General features: G+C 35.8%; 1 protein-coding gene across 5 annotated transcripts in view; it reads right to left on the bottom strand.

Moving 5' to 3' along the window:
• PDS5B (PDS5 cohesin associated factor B) overlaps window positions 1–23488 on the bottom strand; it is a 193716-nt gene that overhangs the window by 115760 nt on the left and 54468 nt on the right. For all 5 annotated transcript variants that reach the window (XM_068526734.1, XM_068526735.1, XM_068526738.1 and 2 more), the window contains exon 2: window positions 789–915. In XM_068526734.1, coding sequence (XP_068382835.1) covers window positions 789–896 — 108 coding nt within the window. In that variant the 5' untranslated portion in view covers window positions 897–915. The remainder of the gene's footprint in view (window positions 1–788; window positions 916–23488) is intronic.

Below are 23488 nucleotides of genomic sequence, written 5' to 3'. Positions count from 1 at the left end.
TTCAATGATTAATTAAGGCAAGTCTTTTACACTTGAAATACAGGTAAATATTGATACTAATATAACAAGCAACATGTCTAGGTAGATACAACATTGAACTGAAAAAAATGCTCGAAAATAAAGACCATCTGAACTAATCAGCTTAACAATCTTCTTGGCCACTCTGTTCTTTTAACCATTATAATTACGGAGACTATCACTGCCTCGAAGACAAAGATGAAACATTATTCAAACAAATATGAAGAGTCTAACCATACAGTGACTGCCTCACAAATGGAAGTTCACCATCAATCTTGACTCACTGCTGCACATCAGAAGCAGAGAGCTAAAAGTAAAGCTCTTTAACCTACTTTCAAAATACAGGAAAGTAAAATACAGCCTTAGTATTCAGAAGAATTAAAATTTCTTGTCTCAAATTAAAATGGTTGCTTTTATAAAATAAATGAGATATAGGAGAAGGAGACAACTTTCTACAGATAATAATGAGTATAAGCGTATTGTGGATTTGTTCTTTATACCCAAGTAGAGGCAGTCCTAGAAAATCTAAGCTTCACCTTTCTAATTGCGCTCCCATTAACAATAGCTAAGGAAACCCTACAGTTCTTTATCTACTCCACTCTCTTAGCTCCTAATTACAGCTAATTAGTTTGGCCATGAGACATTTTCTGCTTTGACTTGCTTGAAGTTGCCCTAACAAGATACAGCTCTATGTGATTTCCACAGGTGTCCTCCCACAACTCTGCTTATCCTAAACGGATGTCCAAAGGACATAACCCAATTTTACTCACCTTTAACCGTCTCACCATTTCCTCTTTAGATATTTTATCTGAGATTTCCTTGACACCAGGAGGATAGGTAATTTTTCCATCATTGGTCCTTGTCTTTGAATGAGCCATGATGGAAATATTTTTACCCCTAAAACGAGAAAACTATTAGATGCAAACCAAAAAATAAGTATTAACAACATTCATAATAAACATGGAAAGGAGTCTCTCCCTACAAAAAATTATAACTACTTCCTAGTTTATAGTAATTCACTTATCTAATTAATGAAAATCATTTTACTGAATATTTCCCCAATTTTTTAAATTTTATTTTTACGTTCATTTCCATTAGTGGCAAGCCAGGTTATTTGCACTGACCCTCCAACAAAAAAACTGTAAGTGATTTTATTTATTTATTTACTTACTTATTTACATATATATAAAATACACTCAGCATTTTTTTTAATAGCACCACAAATTACTTGGCCCAAAATCTAAGAGAATTCAGGAACCCAGAGAACTAAATGGAACTTTATATCCACTTACACCCTGAAGGCATCTGCCAACCCTGACAAACCTAGAGTTCAGTTTTGGTGATCTTATGGAAAAAGGACAGACTCCTGTCAAGGAAGAACATCAGAGACCCTCTTGACATTAATGTAGAATACTACCCCAATCCAAAAAAGATAATACCTGCAAAGGAGGAAATTGAACCAAGTCAACATGTGCCCATGCTGCCATTACCACCCACAAGGGACAGCGGAGAAGGCTGCCTTGGTATTAAGCAGAACAAAGTAATAGCAGATACAAGGGAGGAACAGCTAATTAGTTTTGGCCATAAGCCTACACATTTGCTGAGGTTCACACTGCCTACATAGTCCAGAGAACCTCAACACAAGAACTCAGTGACCCCCAACTGGTAGCACCCCCAAGCACCTAATATAAGTACATTCAAGCCCTCCTAGAGAAGGGCACCTTCATCCTACACTTCAAACAATCCCCATATGATGTTTCTAGGACAATGAGCATTATCAAGTCAAAAACAACCAAGCATCTAAGCAAGCAAGGCACAATGAGCAAGAACCAACAGAAATACCAGACCCCCCCAAAACTTCAAATATTACAATCATCAAACGGATTAGAAAACTACTATACAGTTGGCCCTTGAACAACATCGGTTTGAACTGCATGGGTCCACTTATACACAGAGCTTTTTCAATAAATACTACAATACTACACAGTCTATGGTTGGTTGAATCCGTGGATGTTTATAACAGTGGATATAAAGGGTCAAGTATAAAGTTATACATGGATTTTGAACTGCGGTTGGGGGAGGGTCAGCACTCCTAACCTCCATTTGTTCAAGGGTCAAATGCATTTATAATTTTAAAGAAATAAAAGATAAGTTTAAAAATCTACAAGGAATAAAAAATTATACAGTAAATTAAAAGATATGAACAAAAAAGACCTACTAAAAATGAAAATATACAAAAATTGAAAGTAAAAACTTAATGGATGAGTTTATTAGCAGATTAAGAAAAGCTATGAGACTTAATGAACTACAAAAGATGTCCGAGGAAATTATCCAAAAATACAGAACAGAGAAACATAAAAATGCAATACACAAAAGAAAAAGTAAAATAGTTTAACTTATGATTCATGGGAGTACCAGAAGAAGAGGAATAAGGCAGAGGCCTCTCTATGAGGTGAATATCATAAATACCAATTCACAAATTCAAGAAGCCAAACAGAATTAAGTTCAAAATAATAATTCCAAAAAAACAAACAAAACCTTATAGCAGACATATTACCTTCAAAGGAACAGTATTTAAACTAATAGTGACTTCTCACTAGCAACAGTATAAACCAGTAGACAGCAAAATGTCACACGCAATGTAGTTAAAGAATATAATTGCAAAGCTGAAGTTTACATCCAAGGAATATAATATTTAGGAATACAGTGAAATAAGGACAAATGAGCCAAACAAAACTTGAAATGTATAATAAGTTACTATATATAGTACTTAGAACAATATATAACATATATCAGTATATTATAATATGGTATATATGGTGTACATGATCACATTAAAAGATCAAGATTTTTAAACTTCAATATAGAGAGCTTACAGAAACAATTTAAAATAATGATATGAGATACTGAAAGTAAAAGGATGGAAAAAAAGGATGCAAACACTAAACAAAATAAAGCACTTAAGCTAAACATAAATTAACAAGCATAAATAAGTAGGCCCCAAGATACACTCCTTGGTATTTACTCAACGGAAACACATACCTGCGTCCACTACAAGACATAAAAATGTTCATAGCAATACCGTTCATACTAGTCAAAACAGAAAACAAAAATACCTATCAACAGTGGAATGAAGATATATTGTAGTATAGTCATACAATGAAATACAACACAGTTTTGAGAGTGAATAAGCTACTACTTCACACAATATGGATTAACATTACAAAGAAAGTTAGGTGAAAGAAGCCAGATATAAAACACTATACATAAAATATGACTACATTTCCAGAAGAATTCAAAAATAAGGAAACATAGCCGAAGCCGATGATGTTAAAAGTCAGAAGAGTGAATTCCTTTGGTGGGAGATGTAACTGAAAGAGGAGTAAGAGAATATTTCTTGGGTACAGGTAATGTTCTACTTATATATCTGGATGCGGGTCACACTATTGTTTTCACTTTGTATAAAGTCACAGAGCTAGCCATTTATAATTTTTACACTTTTCTGAATTATGCTATACTTCAACAACAAAAAAGAAAATCTCCAAACATTTAAAAATTTAAAGTGCTTTCTAAGAATCAATGGATCAGGGGTAAAGAAAAAAAAAAAAAAAAAGCATAAGATCAACAAAGTAAAAAATCACAGGCCAATCTTACAATTTTTGACATAAAAACATTTAAAAATTTAGACAAACTGGAGAAAATCTATACCTTACCAAAATTTACTCAAGAAGAAAAAATGCCACTAAGAAAGAAAACCAATAATCAATAAATCTTTCCACAAGGACAAATATCCAAGTCTACATGACTTTACTAATGAGTTCTATCAAATAACTGAGGAAGAAATAATTCCAATGTCATATAAATATTTCCAAGGACTAGAAAACAAGGGAATCCTTCCCAACTAATTTTATGTAACTAACTAGCATAACCATGATACCAAAACCCAATGAGAAAAATAAAAGGAAAAAAAATCACAGAACAATCTTTTCTGTGTTTACAAATACAGTATTTTTAAATAAAATACTGAGAAAACAAATGTAGCTACATATAAAAGATTGGGTTTAATCCAAGGAATGCAAGGTTGAATTCACCATATTAACAGATTAAAAAAGAAAAACCATGTGATAATATCAAAAATGAAGAGACAATGATAAGAATTCAACATCAATTCTTGACTATAAAACAAAATAGAAGAAAAAGCTCAACAAACTAAAATTTATATGAAAGTTTCCTTTATCTGAGAAAGGTAGGGTGCTATAAACACCCTACAGCATAAATCACATTTATTGATGATCTTTTGACCTGTAAAAACACACCTGCTATCACGACTTCTATTTGACACTGCAATAGAGATGCTAGTCAACACAGGAAGAAAAAGGTATCAAATATAAAGATAAAAAGTAAGGAACAAAACAGTCATTACTTGCAGATTACATGATTATGTATACAGAAACTCCAAAGATTTATAGATAAAACATCAGAATTAATAAAACTGAGTTTAACAAGGTTGTAGAGTAGAAAAATCAATATGCAAACATCAATTACCTATAGCTAACAAAATACTTCACAGCTAAAGACTGAATAATTCCTCTCAAAATCAGAAACAAGACAAGGATGTCTGCTGTCACCACTATTATTCAACATAATACTGGAAGCCCTAGCCAGCACAATATGGCAAGGAAAAGAAAATAAAGGCATACAGATTGGAAAGGGAAAACTAAAATCATCCTTACTTCCAAATGACACGACTGTCTATACAAACAATTCCAGGGGAATCTTAAAAAAACAAAAACTAGTTCATCAGGATTACAGGATATATTGGACTTCCCTGGTGGCTCAGTGGTTAAGAATCCACCTGTCAATGAAGGGGACACAGGTTCAAGCCCTGGTCTGAGAAGATCCCACATGCCGCAGAGTAACTAAGCCCGTGTGCCACAACTACTGAGCCTGCGCTCTAGAGCCTGCAAGCCACAACTACTGAGCCCATGCGCCACAACTACTGAAGCCCGCGCACCTAGAGCCTGTGCTCTGCAACAAGAAGCCACCGCAATGAGAAGCCCACACATCACAACGAAGAGTAGCCCTCGCTCGCTGCAATTAGAGAAAGCCCATGCACAGCAACGAAGACCCAATAGTCAAAAATAAACTAATTTAAAAAAAAAGATTACAGGATATAAAGATCAACATAAAAAATCAATTTTATTTCTATATACTACCAAGAAACAGAAACCAAAGTTAAAAGTGCAATACTACTTTCAATCACTACACCCCCATTAATAAAACGTTTTAGTGCAAACCTAACGAAACATATACAGAAAAAAAAAAAACATATATAGGATTGGTATGCTGAAAATTACAAACCACTGATGAAAAAAACCCACATAAGATCTAAATGAATGGAGAGATATACTATGTTCATGGACTGAAAGACTCAAGATTCTTCCCCAAATTGATCTATAGATTTAGGGATTCAAACAACATTCCAGCAAGATTTTTCATAAATAGAGACAAGCTTATTCCAAAGTTTACCTAGGAAGACAAAGGAACCAGAAGAGGTGAGCTAATTTTAGAATGAAGTGGGAGGAACTCATTCCACCAAACTTTAAAATTTCCTATATAGCCAGAGTAAACAAGACAGTGTGAATTTGGCAGAAGAACAGACACACAGATCAATGGAACAGAACAGACAACCCAGAAAGAGATCCACACAAGCACGTCCAACTGATTTTTTTTTTACAAAGAAGTACTGAAGCCAGGGAAAGAGTTTTTAGAAATGACACCAAAAGCAAGATCCATAAAATTAAAAATAGATATATTGGACTTCAAAAATTAAAATCTTTTACTCTGTGAAAAACTGTTGAGAATGAAAAGATAAGCTACAGAATGGGAAAAAATATTGAAAATACATACATGACAAAGGACTTATATCTAGAACTCTCAAAAGGATACTATAAAAAACCAAACAACCCAATTACAGGATGGGCAAAAGACATGAACAGACATCTGAATAGGATATACAGATAGCAAATAAGCACATGAAAAGATATTCAACATCATTAATCATTAGGGAAATGCAAATTAAAACCACAATAAAATATCATTATATGCTATTAGAACGGCTAAAATAAAAAATAGTGATAATATCAAACATAGGCAAGGAAGCAAAGAAAATGGATCTATCACACATTGCTGGCAGAAATGTAAAATAGTACAGCCATAATTGAAAACAGTCTGGCAGTTTTTCATAAAACTAAACATGTATTTACTATACAAACCAGAAACTGCAGTCTTCGGCATTTATCCCAGAGAAATGAAAGCTTCTATTCAAACAAATCTGTACAAGAATGTTTATAGCAGCTTTGTTCATATACCTTAAAACTAGAAGTAATCAAAATGCCCATCAATGGGTGAATGGTTAAACAAACTCTGATAGATCTGCATAATGAAATACTACTTAGCAATAAAAAAAAACTGTTTTACTGATAAATGCAATAACTTATCACTGAAAGAGCCAATCTCAAAAGGTTATATACTGTTATGCTCCCATTTATTTAACATCCTCAAAAATCACAAAACTATGGACATTGAGGACAGATTAGTGGTTGCCAAGGAGCATGGATGAGCATGACAAGTAGCACAAGGGAATTCCTTTACAGTTCTGTATGTTGACTGTAGTGGTGGTGAAATGAATCAATACATGGGATCAAACTACACAAAACTACACATACACATACAGGGAGAGAGAAACAGTGAGAGCAAGAGCAAGAGCGACCAAGCATGCAAAAAAGTGAGAAAACTAAGGTCTGTAATCTAATCAACAACACCATGCTAATGTTAATTTCCTAATTTGATATTGTGCTACAAGTTACATAAGATGTCACCACTGGCAGATGGATGAAGGGTTCACAAGACTCTAGGTAGTATTTTTGCAACTTTATGTCCATAATTATTTCAAAATAAAAAGGTTTTAAATGCACAACAATCAATTATATTTATATAATAGCAACCAAAAACTTTAAAAATACAATTCACATTGAAATGCATAAACTACCCAGGAATTAATCTAACGAAAGATGTGCTTTACAGAGAAAAATCATAAAGCTTTATTGGTAGAAGTTAAAGAAAATTTAAATAAATAAAGAGATATCTTGTTCACAGAAGTCTCAAATATTATAAAGACAGCAAATCTTCCCACACTGATTATGGAGTCACTACAATCCCAATCAAGCCCAGGTTTTGATATTTAAAGAAAGATGACAAGTTTAATTTTTTAAACTCGTAAATTTACATGACATGTAAATTCAAAAAGCCAAGAATAACAAGATATTGAATACTTAAGAAAAACACAGTGAATGGACTTTTCTACCAGATATCAGATCCCTTTAGAAAGCTAAAGTAATTTAGATGGTGTGGTATTGGAGCAGAAAAAGATCAATGGGAAATATTAGCCCAGAAACAGACCCACACAATGTGAAATGTAATATATGAATACAGTGGCATGGCACATCAGTGAGAAAAGGAGAAAACAAAATTAGAAGTTCTAAATATTGCTTAATATTTTAACAATATTAAGTCTTCCAATCCATAAACACTGGATGTCTTTCCATTTATCCGTCTTCTTTTATTTCTTTCACCAATGTACTGTAGTTTCCAGTATATAAGTCTCTTACCTCCTTGTTAATTTCTAAGTAATTTGTTCTTTTTGATGCTATTATGAAGGGACTGCTTTGTAAATTTCTTTTTCATATAGTTCATTGTTAGTACATAGAAATATAACGGATTTGTTCACTTTGTATCCTGCAACTTTACTGAATTTGTTTATTAGTTCTAAGAGTTGTAATAGGGTCTTTAGAATTTTCTACATATAAGATCTTGTCATCTGCAAACAGATTAAATTTTACTTCCTCCTTTCCAACATGCATGCCCTTTACAATCAGCCCTTCATACACGAGTTCCACATCCTCACAGTCAACCAACCGCAGATTTAAAATATTCCCAAAAACATTCCAGAAAGTTCCAAATGGCAAAATTTGAATTTGCCACATACAGGCAACTATTTATGTTGAATTTATGCTGTATTAGGTATAAGTAATCTAGAGATGATTTAAAACATACGGGAAAATCTTGTTATATGCAAATACTACACCATTTTATACAGGGAATTAAGCATCCTTGGATTTTGGCATCCAAGGGGGATCCTGGAACCAACCCCTGACAGATACCGAGGGACGACTGTATTTCTTTTTCTTGCCTACTTGCTCTGGCTAGGGCTGCTAGTACTATAGTGAATAGAAGTGGCAAGAGTGGATATCCTTGTCCTGTTCCTGATTTAAGAGGAAAAGTTTTCCATTTTTCACCACTGAGAAATGCAAATCAAAACCACAATGAGGTATCACTTCACACCTGTTAGGATAGCCAAAAAAAACCACGAACAAAAGATTAAAAAAGTTTTGGCAAGGATGTGGAGAAATGGGAACCCTTGTACATTGTTGGTGGGAATGTAAAATGATGCAACCACTATGGAAGAACAGTATGGAGGTTCCTTGAAAAATTAAAAATAGAACTATTATATGATCCACCAATCCTAATCCTGGTTATATAGCCAAAAGAATAGAAATCAGGATCTCTAAGAGATAACTGCACACCCATGTTCACTGCAGCATTATTCACAACAGCCAAAATATGGAAACAACCTAAATGTTCAACAGATGAATGAATAAAGAAAAAGTGGTGTATACATACAATAGAATATTATTCAGCCTTTAAAAACAAAGAAAATCCTACTATTTGCAACAACATGGATGGACCTGGAAGACATGCTGAGTGAGTTAAGTCAGACACAGGACAAATACTGCATGATTCCATTTACATGAAGTATCTAAAATAGGCAAACTTATACAAGCAGAAAATAGAATAGTGGTTGCCAGGGGATGCGAAGAGGGGGAAATGAGGAGTTGTTATTCAACAGATATAAAGTTACAGTTATGCAAGATGATTCAGATCTAGAGATGTGCTGTACAACACAGCACCTATAGTTAACAAGACGGTATTATGCACTTAAAAATTTGTTAAGAGGGTAGATCTCATGTTAAGTCTTCTTACCCCTTCCCCACCCCCCAAAAAAGGCAAAAGGACACAAGGAAACTTTTAGAAGTGATGGCTGTGTTTATTACCTTGACTGTGGTAACAGTACTATAGGCGTATACACATTATGCATATGGCTGTATGTCCAAATTATGTGTATGTCCAAGTTGCACACATTAACTATGTGCAGGTTTTTCTGTGTATCAATTTTACTTCAAAAAAGCTGAAGAAAGAGGGGAGGGGAAAAAATGAAGAAAGGAGGAGGGGGGAGAGGAGGAACAAGAAGAAGAAGAAAAAAAAAGAAAGAAAGAAATGGCCAGTGGGCAGTTAGATCTCCAGAGAAATGTCTGAGCTAGAGACAGATTTGGAAATCCTCACTGATAGATAAAACCAGGGGCACATGAGAGCATTCAGGAACGTTTTTATAAAGTGACAAGAGTGATAGGCCAAGGAAGAGATGAAAGAAGACCCATCTTTGAAATGGGAAGAGGAAAAAGAGCTTGCAAAACAATCTGAGAATGATCAAAGAGGTGGTGGGAGGACCCAGAAGGAAGCCCTGTCAGAAAGGAAGGAGCACACCAAGTTTCAAGAAAGGAAGTGGCCAAAAGTACTGGATACTGCAGAGAGCTCAAGATGAAAGCTTAAAAAGAATCCAGTGCCAGATTAATTATAAATTGGCATGAGGGATCTTACTGGACTGATAAAAATGTTCTAAAATTCGATTATGGTGATGGTTGCACATCTCAGTAAACTTTATGGTATGTAAATTACTCCTCAATAAAGCTGTTTAAAATTTTTTAAGTTCTGAGACACTTTCATATCTCTATGGAAAAAAAAAATGACATTGTACCCATTATCTCACACCATATACAAAATGAATTCCAGGTCGATTAATGACCTAAATGTTGAAGCAAATGTAAAAGCTTTTAGAATATAATGTAGGAGAACAACTTCATGACCTCAGATTAGGAAAAGCAAGAATCAAGCCCACAGCTGTCTGTGTTCCTTCAACCAAAGAAGATATTCAGCAAATGCGACAAATCATTCCACAGGAAGGAAAATATAAACGTGACAGGATTCCCAGTTTTCCACAGAACCTGGAATAGAAGAAAGTCTCTCTGCCTTACCTCAACAGAAGCAAAAGCTGTTCATCTTTCATAACAACAGATACACGATTGTGACCACAGACCGCAGCTAAATAATGTAGACATGGTGCCTTTGTAGAATACACTGATCCATATAGTCAAAACTTTATCAAGTGCCTATTACTTGCATGACTTTTTAGCAGTGACTAGAGGGCAAAATGAGTTAAGATAGATCTCAAAATCTACAAAGGAAATAAACATTCCCCCTAAATAATTAAATCACAATAAATTCTGAAGTTATCAACAGAAATAACAAAAAACCAGCTTGGAAAAAAAAAGATTGAAAGAAAACCCACTTCCATACGTAGATGGGGATGAAATATTAATAATATACAGAACAAAAGGACAGAGAAAACAATTTGAATAAATCTCAGAGAAGAAAGTTCAGAATTTGTTACTGGTCTAAAACCATGACAGAAGCAAAAAGTGGAAGGAAGTAAAGGGAGCTAAGAAGGAAAAGATAGAGCCAACAGAGAAGCAGGTTACTCAGTTTGTACTTCAGTTTTATAAGCAACGGTATTATAAGCAGAGGTTTGAAATACATCTGTGAATATACACAGGCTGTTTCCTCAGAGTAAGATATACTTACTGGCCTCTCTCTACTAAGCAAACTCCATGTACATTAAACTCTCAAGTCTATGTTTAAACTTCCCCCGACCTCTCCAGGCAGAGCTAGGCTCCTTCCCCTACAGCTAGGCAAACTCTGAACATATCATAATTAGCATTTATCACATCATATTTAGTAAACTTATTTCTATGTCTGTTTCTCCTACTAGACTGTAAGCTCCTTTAAGACAAAGAGAGTATATATCATTTTAGGCATCCTTACAGAGCCTAGAACAAAGTAGGTGCTCAGGAAATACTTGCTGAATCAATGACCAGAACTATTTTAAGAGATGGTGGCTCCAACAGGAAGTACAGACTAGACAGAGGAGAAATCAAATACAGTAAAACTAGTTAGGAAATTGCCACAAAGTTCCAGGTAAGAACTAATAAGGTACAGACTGCAGGCAATGACTGGAAAATAAGAAAACTGATGCAAAGACCATGAATGATTATTTGAGAAAAGTAGAAGATGATCACAAGATTCAAAGCCTTTGTTCCTGGAAAGTCAATTACTTAAATATTTACCGAGATTTTACTTGGTGTGATACAGCACTCTAGGCACGAGGAATACAATGGTAAGCAAAACACATACAATATATGCCCTCATTATAACATAGATAGGGAAAACCAGAGAGAGATCAAGCCTTTGGAAAAATTAAGTTTGGAATACAAGGCAACTGGAGATGTAGCACTGAAGTTCTAGAGAAAAGTCAACGACAGAAAATATTTTAGCACCACGTATAGCTCATGTGTTGTGGGCTTACAAGATCAATAAAAAAAATGTGTAGGGTGAGCTGAGATACCAAGACTGAACTTTGAACTTTGAGAAATATCTATATTGATGGGGGGGAAGGAAATCAGGAAAGAAAAGAGGGTCAAGAAAGATAGAAAAATGTTTTTTTTTAAACTAGAAAAAAAATGAAGATGAAGAGGTGGTATATAGGGTTAGTTACTTTAGAAATACACATCACTGGTACAAAATAACCTCAGCAAATACTCCCTTGGACTTGGTAAATTGATCTCTTTAAGACCTTTCTGGAGAATAACAGGAATGAACACCGAATTATAAGGTAAGAGAAAAAAGGAAAGGAGAAAGAGAGAGAAGAAGGGGAGCAATGCAGAAGAAGAAAGGAAGGTTACAGGAAAGAAATAGGCTATGCAATTGTTATCTGAAGTCAAAGGGAAAAGATACATTAATATATAGCTGCTCCTCTGAGGTTAAATAGTGTCAAAGAAATTATTTGACATCCATCTTTGTGGAATTTCAATAATATACATTATGGTAGAGCGGATACATTGAAAATGAGAAAATGATAACTTAAAAAATTATTTATATAAAACTGACCTGTTTCAGAATCCATTTATATATAGCATATAAATGTATATAGTATATATGTATATATTAATTTCAAATATCATTATATGCATGTTGTTATAAATATTTATATTTTGGGGTCTGGAATGAACAATAAATAAAACACAAAATATTCTAATACTAAACAGTTTACACAACCACTGAATAAGTTCAAAGAAAAGGATCATTAATTAAAAGAAACATCAGTAATTGTAAAAATCATACTAACAGCCCTAGAAAGGAAAAAAAAACAATGAAACCTTCATTCTTCCCTCTGATATTACCAGATGTAAATAAATGTTCACAAGATGAAACTAATAAAGACTGTAGTAAAAATATTTAAGATCCTTTCAATGAATGGAAAAAAAGAACAAAGCATTCACTGGATTAAAGAGCAAGGGTAAGAGCAATAGCAATGGTCATTTTTTAATTGATCTGGGAATAAAGACAGGTATCTGCCATTTTCATGATGATTCTTCTTAAAAATCCAATATGTGACATGTTCAGAGACACAGAAATCAAATCAAGCCACTACTAGAATCTCTACTTGGCCACGTTTATGAAAAGCTGTTCTTCCTCCTGGGACTTTACTGCAGGTTTAAGGTGGAATTAGAAGGAAAACAAGATTTTGTGAAGAGTCTGACAATTGCAAAAGGCAGGCTTCCCAGAACCGGTACCTCTTATAACCAGCAGATGGTGCCCTCCATAAATACAACCCTTCCAGTACATAGTCATTACATAGTATAAGGAGTTGGGTTTATTCTTGGCCAGAGACAACTAAAAAACTAATGAGAGTGTGTTCTAAGAAAAAAGAGACAAAATAAATTACGTTATTCTCCCCTAAATATATAACCTTAAGACTACATTTACATATTTTCCAACTATTATAACAAAAAGCTTTTTTCCATATAAATGGGAACTCACCATTCAGCTTGAATTATCTTTATTAATTCAAATTAAGTATATTTAATAGTTATTACTATATGTTCTGGTAATACAAAGTAATTTTTAACGCTTTAGGAAGTCCTTTTAGAAAGCAGGCCCATTTTGTTCATATTTTTGGTAATGTTTATTTATAAAAGGTTAAACATATGGTTACTCTCTTGCCTACATTCTTTTTAAGGACCATCAATGTTACAGACAGGAGTAGTATTAAACTAACTGGTTCAGACAGAAAAAGAGCCCCAGGCCCTAGAACTCCTCAACTAGCACCAGTTTCTAACTAATAACACAAAGTGTTCTGTCAAATCCCTTTAAAGTAGTATTTTTATATAAATAATGATACTATCTCTCATTTACTGAATGATTGGTATTTTGGAGTCAGTAGTCAGCTCAATGTCCCATTCATTGACAGGATAAAATTATGTACTTTCTCTATTCACATCAAACCCCAAGCACACATTCTTGTACAACCCCCCACTATCAGCAGACTGCCTCTACTTCATTGAGAAAACAGAAGCTCTGTCAAACAGAAACTTCCCCAGTCTCCCATTACTAAATCTACTTGCCTATCTACTACATTCGTACCTATTCCCTCCTTCCTTTATGTTACCAAAGAGTACGTAAGCCTCCTCACATCAAAAACTAATCCCTGGACTTCCCTGGTGGCGCAGTGGTTAAGAATCCACCTGCCAACGCAGGGGACACGGGTTCGAGCCCTGGTCCGGGAAGATCCCACATGCCACGGAGCAACTAAGTCTGTGAGCCACAACTACAGAGCCTGCGCTCTAGAGCCCACGAGCCACAACTACTGAAGCCCACGCGCCACAACTACTGAAGCCCATGTGCCTAGAGCCCGTGCTCTGCAACAAAGAGAAGCCGCCGCAATGAGACGCCCGCACACCGCAGCGAAGAGTAGCCCCCGCTCGCTGCAACTAGAGAAAGCCTGTGTGCAGCAACGAAGACCCAACGCAGCCAAAAATAAATAAATTTATTTAAAAAAAAAAGCAAACAAACAACTAATCCCTTCACAAGTGCACAGAATCCCATCCTCTACAGGTCTCTCAAAGACTTTCACTTCATTAGTTATCTCCTCTTTCCTCAGCATCAGCATCCTCCTCCCCTCAGTATTCAGTATAAGTACTCTGTTCTTGAGTGGACGGAAGGCATTCAGGCAGGAAGGGAAAGAAAGTACAACATGCCTGCTTAGACTACAAATACCCTTCCAGCTACTGTCTTCTCTCTCAAATTACCTTCATAGCCAAGCTTCTCAAAAAGCAATCTGCACTTCTTCAGTTCCCATTAGCTTTTCATACTAATCCAATCTTGTTTCCAGGATCCTCCATCACCAGCAATAATGCCTTTGCCATAATCAGTGTGACCGACTTCAAAAACGACGAAAGATTTTTCTCTTCCCTGTATCTATACCCTTGCAATGTGACTTTGTGGCTCCTCCCATCAAGAAGAGTGTTTTTCCAGCCCTTGAATCTGAGATGGTCTTAGGACTTGCTTTGGTCACTGGGACACTGGCAAGCTTAAAAAGTGCTTGTGCTTTGGAGTTTATTGACTTACTGTCCTTGGAACTCTGCTCCTAACAAGTGCACAAGCACAGAAGTTATCCCAGTAGAAAATGAGAGCTATAGAGAGAGTCCCCAGTTATCCCAGCCATGATCATCAAGAACGAACCCAGCCCCAGACAAACCATCAGGTGACCACAGACACTTACCTGTAGATATATGAGCAAGCCCACATGAATCAGCTAAGGCTAACCCAGATCAGTAGAACTACCCAGCTAAGCCAAACTCAAGCTGCCACCCTGCAGAACTGGGAGCTTAATAAATGATGGTTGTTTTAAGCCATTAAGTTTTGGGGTGATTTGTTATGCAGTAATAACTAACTAAAAGTCATCACTGCCCTCCATGTTGCCAAGTCAAACGAACACTTTTCTAATCCTAATTTTATTGATCTGAGCAGTATGACACACAGTTGACAGCAGCCTCCTTCCTGAAACACTTTTCCTTTGGTTTCTACTACACTTTACCTTTTCCTGATTTTTCTCCTACCTTACTGGCCACTGCCTCCTTTGTTTCTTTCTCCTCTATCCAACATCTACATATTAGTAATTCATCAGAGCTCAATTCTGTCCCCTCTATTCACTTTTTGGTCTATGTGTTTTTCTTCCAAGGCTTAAGCCCTAAGCTTTCTTAAAGCTACTCCAAAGACTTTACCCCACCAAGAGCTCTCTTCTGAACTCCAGTCCACATATACAACTGCCAACTTAACATTTCCACTTAGGTATTCTTAAAGGCATCTTGATCTTAAAAAAACTCAAAACCAAACAACAAATCATCTCCCAATTTCTTCCCCCTCCAAAAAACACTTCTTCGATCTTCTCTCTGTACATGGTGTCTTAGTGTATCCAATTTGTTACCTCCAGAAAACTGGCAGTGACCCTTGAAAATTCTCTTTCAACACTTAAGAGCAATTATCAAGTTCTGTAAATGCTACCTGAAAACATAAATGGAATTCACCTTCACTTGTCCATTACTTCACCACAACCTAATCGAAGCCACCTCCAATTCATTCTTCATACAGCAGCCAGAATGATCTTAATATGCTAATCTCTTCATATCACTGCCTTACCTAAAACTCTTAAATAGGTTCCCACTGACCTAAAAATAAGTTCAACATATACTAATCTGACCACTTTCTCACTACACTCGAGTCATACCTCTATTCCTTAAAGGCTTCAAACCAAAATCCTTCTAAGTGTGTGCTATTCTTTTCCTCTTCTCTGTCACTCTTTCCCCTCATGCCTGACTAACACTAATTTTCCAAGTCTCATATGTCAATTCCTCAGGGACACTTTCCCAAATCTGCCCAAGCTAAATTAAATCTCTACTACATGATCTCACACCACCGCTGTACTTCTCCTTCAAAGAATTTAATCATAACTGTAAATATTTATCCTCTAATGTCTGTTTCCCCTTCTAAACTACAAACTGTAAGAGAACAAATATCCTATTTTGTTCACTGCTGTATACCTAATGCATAACACAATGGGCAAAAAGCACTCAACAAATATTTTTTCCCCAAATATTCTTAATAATAAGATGAATTATATATTATGCCCATTTTATAAATGAGGAAACTGAGGATCAGAGAGATCAACTATGCTAAAGTTATCCAGCAACTAAACTGGAAATAATCTGTATCTGATTCCCAACGCCTATTCCCTTAACCTAATAATTTCCAATCTTTGGAGCACACTGAATCCCCTAGTACTCAGGCCCAAACCCCTGCATCTGAAAAAGTTCCATGGGGATTTTTACTAAGTTTAGCAACAAGCACCCTAATAGCCAAAAAGTGTAAACAATCCAAATATTTATTAACTGGTAAATGGATAAACAAAATGTGATATATCCATACAATGGAATACTAATCAGGTGTAAAAAAAAACAAATTACTGATATAGAAGACAACGAAGACGAACCTCAAAAACATTATTCAAGTAAAAGAAGCCAGACACAGAAGACTATTCATATATGATTAGATTCACATGAAACATCCATAAAGGGCAAATCTGGAGAAACAGAAAATTAGTTGTCGGCTAGGGGTGAGAAATAAGTGACTACAAATGGACATGAATGATGTTTGGAGGGCAATGACTAAAGATCACTGACTTGTACATATAAAATCAATGTTTTAAAGGAAACACAAATGAGGGAACAATTCATTCTATCAAAGACAGTAGAGAAAGTTGTCAGCAGCACATCACAGAGAGATGGAATTTAATCTAAGCTGTGGAAGACAATAAGGTGTCTAAGTGAGGATTCAGGGCAGAGGAAACACTGAGCCATGAGCAAAAGCACAAAGACATGCTAGGTCTGAGAAAAAGACAAGCACGGGTATCTGTTACAACATAAGTGTGTTCCTAGAAAAACCTCACATTCTGCAAAATCAACACTTAATAATAACGGTTATAACAGAACATTAGCAAAACAACAACAATCCTAGTAAAACAGTAGCATGGTCAGTATCCACTGGCAATTGTTCTCATCATCATAATCAAACTCCTCAGCCTTAAATCTTGGAGTTCAGGCTTTCCCCTTCAAATGTAGGCTCTTGAAGGTACTTACTTCTAACAGGAAAAAATTTAGCAAAATTAAAAATGCAATCCAGTGACAGCCTTCAATTTTTTGTTAAAAGTGGGGAAAGTAGCCTCACAGATATTTCACCTACATTTGCAGCTGTAGCAGACAGCGTAACAGAAAGATTAGGGATTCCTGATACTGTTAAATCTTCTGCTTGTAACAAACAGAGGCAATTTTTCATCTGGATTTTCAGCTTTTTTCTTTTTGCACTGCATCTATGGATCACTTACAGAACATTTTCCTTCATAGCACAAAAAATTTAAACAATCTTCTTGTCAAACACCTAGATCTAATATAACTTCAAACATAACATCATCCCACATTTTAAGATTTCTTTTTTTAAAATTTGCACTGAGATATAATTGACATATAACATTATATTAGTTTCAGGTGTGTGATGTAATGATTCAATATATGTATAAACTGCAAAATGATCACCACAATAAACCTAGTAGACATCCATCACCACACAGTTATAATTTTTTTCTTGTGAAGAAAACTTTTAAGATCTACTCTCTTAGAAACTTTAAAATATACAATAAGATATAAACTACAGTCACCATACTGTGCATTGCATCCCATGACTTATTTTTTAACTGGAAGTTTGTACCTTTTGATCTCCTTAATCCACTTCATCCACCTCCCCATCCCCTGCCTCTGGAAACTATCAATCTGTTTCTTGAAGCTATGAGTTCAAGGTTTTGGTTTGTTTTCAGATTCCACATATAAGTGCGTTCATACAGTACTTGTCTTTCTCTGACTTATCCATCCATGTTGTTGCAATGGGAGGACTTCCTTCTTTTTTATGGCTGAATAATATTTCTCTGTGTGTGTGTGTCTCACATTTTCTTTAATCATTCATCCGTCAGTGGACATTCAGATTGTTTCCACATCTTGGCTATTGTAAATAATGCTACAAGGAACATGCCAGTGCATTTATCTTTTCAAGTTAGTGTTTTCATTTTCTTGGGATAAATATCTAGAAGTGGAGTTGCTGAATCACAGAGCAGTTCTAGCTTCAATTTTTTGAGGAACCTCCATACTGTCCTCCAAAGTGGCTGCACCAATATACATTCCCATCAACAGTGTACAAGGGGTTCCTTTTCTCCACATCCTCACGAAGAATTATTTCTTGTCTTTTTGATAATAGCCATTCTAAGAAGTGTGATCTGATCTCACTGTGGTTTTGATGTGCACTGAGGATTTTCAGCTCTTATCTGCATACAATGTTAAAATATTATCTTTGGAAGAAAGATTGCCCTTGAATGCTTCAAAACACTAATGTGCTAGAAAAAAAGACATTTATGACCGATGATACTTCCACATTATACTTAAATCATTCCTCTACTTATCACAGAGCTAATTTATGTTACAGAAACATGTACTGCAACAGTGATGTTAACAGAGTGATTTAACTGGAATGTGCATGTGTGTATGGACATATGTGCACATATAGGTGAAGAGAATTATAAAAGAAATTGAGATCAGTTAATCTCAGGTTCTTCTATATCCCTGATAAGTAGTTTGGTCTTTATCTATCACATAAGGCAGTTATTGTCTGTTTTTCTTTGTTCTCTAAAGAACACAGAGAGCAATGAGATTTGTATTTTAGAATTTCCAAAGAGAGAGACATAGCATTTAGAACATAAGAAGACTGCTAGGGCTTCCCTGGTGGCACAGTGGTTAAGAGTCCGCCTGCCAATGCAGGGGACATGGGTTCAAGCCCTGGTCCAGGAGGATCCCACATGCCGTGGAGCAACTGGGCCCGTGTGCCACAGCTGCTGAGCCTGCACCCTAGAGCCCGGGAGCCACAACTCCTGAGCCCGCGTGCCCAGAGCCCGTGCTCGGCAACGAGAGGCCACCACAATGAGAAGCCCGCTCACAGCAACGAGGAGTAGCCCCTGCTCGCCTCAACTAGAGAAAAGCCCGCACACAGCAACAAAGACCCAGTGCAGCCAAAAACAAAATAAATAAATTAAAAAAAAAAGAAGACTGCTGGAATATATGAGAGGCTCATAGACACAATACAGGAAGAGAACAAAACATTCAAGGGAAGGATATGATAGAAAACAGGAGAGAAGTACGGTTGAGTGGGAGAAAACGGTTAAGACAACAGTAGGCAAACTTTACCCCTGAATAGAGAGCATCCTGACCCTTTCTCAGACCAAGACAGGTATGGTCATTTATCTCCATGGCATCCCTGTTACTGTCCCTAAACCTTCCCTCACCTAGAGAACTCAGATTGAAAAACTGTTTACAAATAGCCGCTGTGTTCAGTAATAAGGTGCTCAGTGTAAGTAAATTAAACAGTGCCAACTCAGAGAGACCTACGCTTTCAATCCAAAACCCAATATATCTTGCATAATGCTACACTTGTATCTCTTTTAGACTACAATGAAATGGGCATAAATGTACCATCCATACTGATACCTACGGACCATACCATTGTGTATGCAGAATAAAGTATAATTATTAATTCTACTTAATTAAAAGTAATAGGATATCCAGAATAATAATTAACAAATTTGCTTCAAAAGTTATGTACTTCCTGTACTGTAAACTTAAAACTTTAAGAAGGTAAATTTCATGTTAACTGTTCTTACCATGATAAAGTTAAAAAAAAATTTTAAGTTATGTACTTTGTAGGTAAAACATAATGAATAAATTGGGCAGGGGTGGGGGAAACTGGAAGATAAGTCTGGATGTAAAGTCCACCAAAAAGTTCAACTTGATAAATTGCTCAGTAAATTTCTCTTAATGGTAAGACATACCAAAACCATCATAGTACATAAGCATTTGAAGATATTCCTGAAGATATTAATTTTGAAGGTGTGTACAAGCGTTTTAATCTAGTCTCATTAATACTTTTTTCAGTGATTAACCAAATTATGTCTTATAATTCCAGATTTCCAAATTTCTTTGCCTATTTAGGATATTTTGCAACTGCACCATCCTAACTGGGAAGCTGCTTCTCATTCCATGGGAGAATTACAAAGATTTTTCTATGATTATGATAGGTAACTGCCAACATCTATCTTATATTCTTCCTGGCTAAAATCAACCCAACTCTGTTCTGTGGCAGTGCTGTCCAAACAAGGATGCTTGTTTTGTTTTGTGTTTGTTTTTGTTTTCCTAAAACAGCTTTACTGAGATATAATTCACATACCATACAATTCACTTTCCATTTAAACACTTTCTGGTTGAAATAGTTTTTTTGTTTAAATTCAACAGTTTTAATACATTATTAATTTTTTATTGTGGTAAAATATATATAACACAAAGTTTTCCATTTTAGCCATTTTTATTACATTTACAATGTTGTACAACCATCACCACTATCCATTTCTAAAAATTTTTCATCATCCCAAACAGAAACTCATTAACCATTAAGAAATAACTCCCCATTTTCTCCTCTCCCCAGCCCCTGGTAACCTCTAATTTCCTTTCTGTCTCCATGAATTTGCCAATTTTAAGTATCTCATATAAGTGTAATCACACAGTATTTCTCCTTTTGTGTCAGGCTTATTTCATTTAGCATAATGTTTTCAAGATCCATCCATGTTTTATCATGTATCAGAACTTCATTATCTTTTTTGATTGAATATATTCCACTGTATGTATATACCACATTTTGTTTATTCATTCATCTGTTGATGGACACTTGGGTGGTTTCCACTTGCAGCTATTGTGAATAACATTGCTACGAACAGGGTGTACAAATATCTCTTCAAAACCCTGGTTTCAATTCTTTTTGGTATATACTTAGGATCTTATGGATACTTTACAATCCATAGATTCTAGAGAAATGTCTGTTCAAGTCCTTTTCCCATTTTTTAATTAGGTTGTTTGTTCTTTTACTGTTGAGCTGCAAGAGTTCTTTAAATATTCTGGATATTAAATCCTAATCAGATACCACCTGCAAATTTTTCTCCCATTCTGTACATTGTCTTTCACTTTCTTGCTAATGTCCTTTGAGGCATAAAACTTTTTAATTTCAATGTAGTCAAATTTATCCATTTTTTCTTTTATTGCTCATGCTGCTGTTACCATTTCTAAAAATCTTTTATCACACCTCCAAAGTCATGAAATTTTACCCCTGTATTTGCTTCTAAGCATTTATGGTTTTAGCTACTTAGGTCATAGATCCACTTTGAGCTAATTTTTACATGTTGTTTGAGATGGGGTCCAACTTCATTCTTTTACATGTGGAAATCCAGTTGCTCCAGTATCATCTGTTGAAGACTATCCTTTTCCTGTTTATTTGGTGTTGTTTTTTATTTTAATTGAAGTATACTTGATTTACAATGTTGTGTTAGTTTCAGGTGTACAGGAAGTGATTCAGATATATATACACACACATACACACACACACACACACTCTTTTTCAGATTCTCTTCCATTATAGATTATTACAACATATTGAATAGAGTTCCCTGTGCTATACAGAAGGTCCTTGTTGTTTATCTATTTTATATATAGTAGTGTATATCTGTTAACCCCAAACTTCTAATTTATCCCCCCTCCCCCATGCTTTCCCCTTTGGTGACCATAAATTTGTTTTCTATGTCTATGAGTCTGTTTCTATTTTCTAAATAAGTTCATTTGTATCATTTCTATAGACTCCACATACAAGTGATAACATGATATTTGCATTTCTCTGTCTGACTTACTTCACTTAGTATGGTAATCTCTAGGTCTATTCATGTTGCTGCAAATGGCACTGTTTTGCTCTTTTTTATAACCAAGTAATATTCCATTGTATCTTATAATATTCCATTGTTTACTTGTTTCTAATAAAGATGTCCTGATCTCTCCTCTAGAAATTTTGAGTCAGTAGGTTTGGGGAGGAACTTCAGATTCTACATTTTTAAGGAGCGTCTTAGGTAATTGCCATGGTCAAACAAGTCTGGAGAGCAATACAGAATACAACTTCAGGTACTTGACTCATATTCTAGAGCAGCTAAAAAACAAATTTATTGGGCTTCCCTGGTGGCGCAGTGGTTGAGAATCTGCCTGCCAATGCAGGGGACACGGGTTCGAGCCCTGGTCTGGGAAGATCCCACATGCCACAGAGCAACTAGGCCCGTGAGCCACAACCACTGAGCCTGCGCATCTGGAGCCTGTGCTCCGCAACAAAAGAGGCCGCGACAGTGAGAGGCCCGCGCACCGCGATGAAGAGTGGCCCCTGCTTGCCACAACTAGAGAAAGCCCTCGCACAGAAACAAAGACCCAACACAGCCAAAAATAAATAAATAAATAAATAAATTTATTTAAAAAAAAAAAAAACAAATTTATTTATTTTTTTAATTCTGGCTTAGCCATCAGATACACTCTTAGCTTATGCTACCATCCAGGTAAGGACTTAGATAAAAGCCTTAATTTTCACAAGAGGTGGTCAACTCTACCATCTGCACATCTGATCTCTGAAACATAGGGCTTTACCAAAATAAACACAAACTTGCCACAACACAGGCTCATGCCATTCGCTCTTTCAGCAACAAACATCTGAGCATCTGTTATCATACCCCAGCACTGTTCTAGCCACTGGGGATACGAAAGTAAAGAAAAACAAAGATTCTTGTGTTCATGAAACTTATTTAAAGTTGGAGGGAGACAGACAACAACTAAGTATGTGTGTGTGTTAAGCAATGTGAATTGTTAAGAAATAAAGGGTAAGTGGGAGGTGACAATTTGAACAGAAACCTGGAAAAGAATAAGAGAATAAACTATGCAAACACCTGAAGGGAGAATATGCAATACAAAGTGAGGCCTAGAGACTACAACCTTGAACTATCTACTACCCAACCATCAACAAAGAAACCCAAAGAACAGTTACATTTTTGAAAGAGCGCCAACTCATCTCTTCCTCTGATCAGGGTTTCTCAACCTCAACATTATTGACGATTTTGCTCAGAATTCTTTGTTGTGGGAATAGGGGTATTCCTATGCAAGATGTTTAGCAGCATCCCTGACCTCTGCCCACTAGACGCCAGTAGTCACACACATGATGCCACCACCACCCCTAGTGTGACAACCAAAAATTTCTCCAGACATTGCCAAATGTCCCTGCAGGACAAAATCACCCCAGATTGAGAAACACTACTCCAGACCAGTTCTACTGAAGTTCCATGTAGAAAACCCATAAACGGGCCTCAAGAGGTCTATGAAGCATCTACTCATCTCAAACA

The sequence above is a fragment of the Eschrichtius robustus genome, chromosome 18, assembly GCF_028021215.1.
Source record: "Eschrichtius robustus isolate mEscRob2 chromosome 18, mEscRob2.pri, whole genome shotgun sequence".
In the NCBI taxonomy this organism is placed as follows: Eukaryota; Metazoa; Chordata; class Mammalia; order Artiodactyla; family Eschrichtiidae; genus Eschrichtius; species Eschrichtius robustus.
Note: the sequence above shows the minus strand (reverse complement) of the source record. Positions and strands in the feature narration are given on the sequence as shown.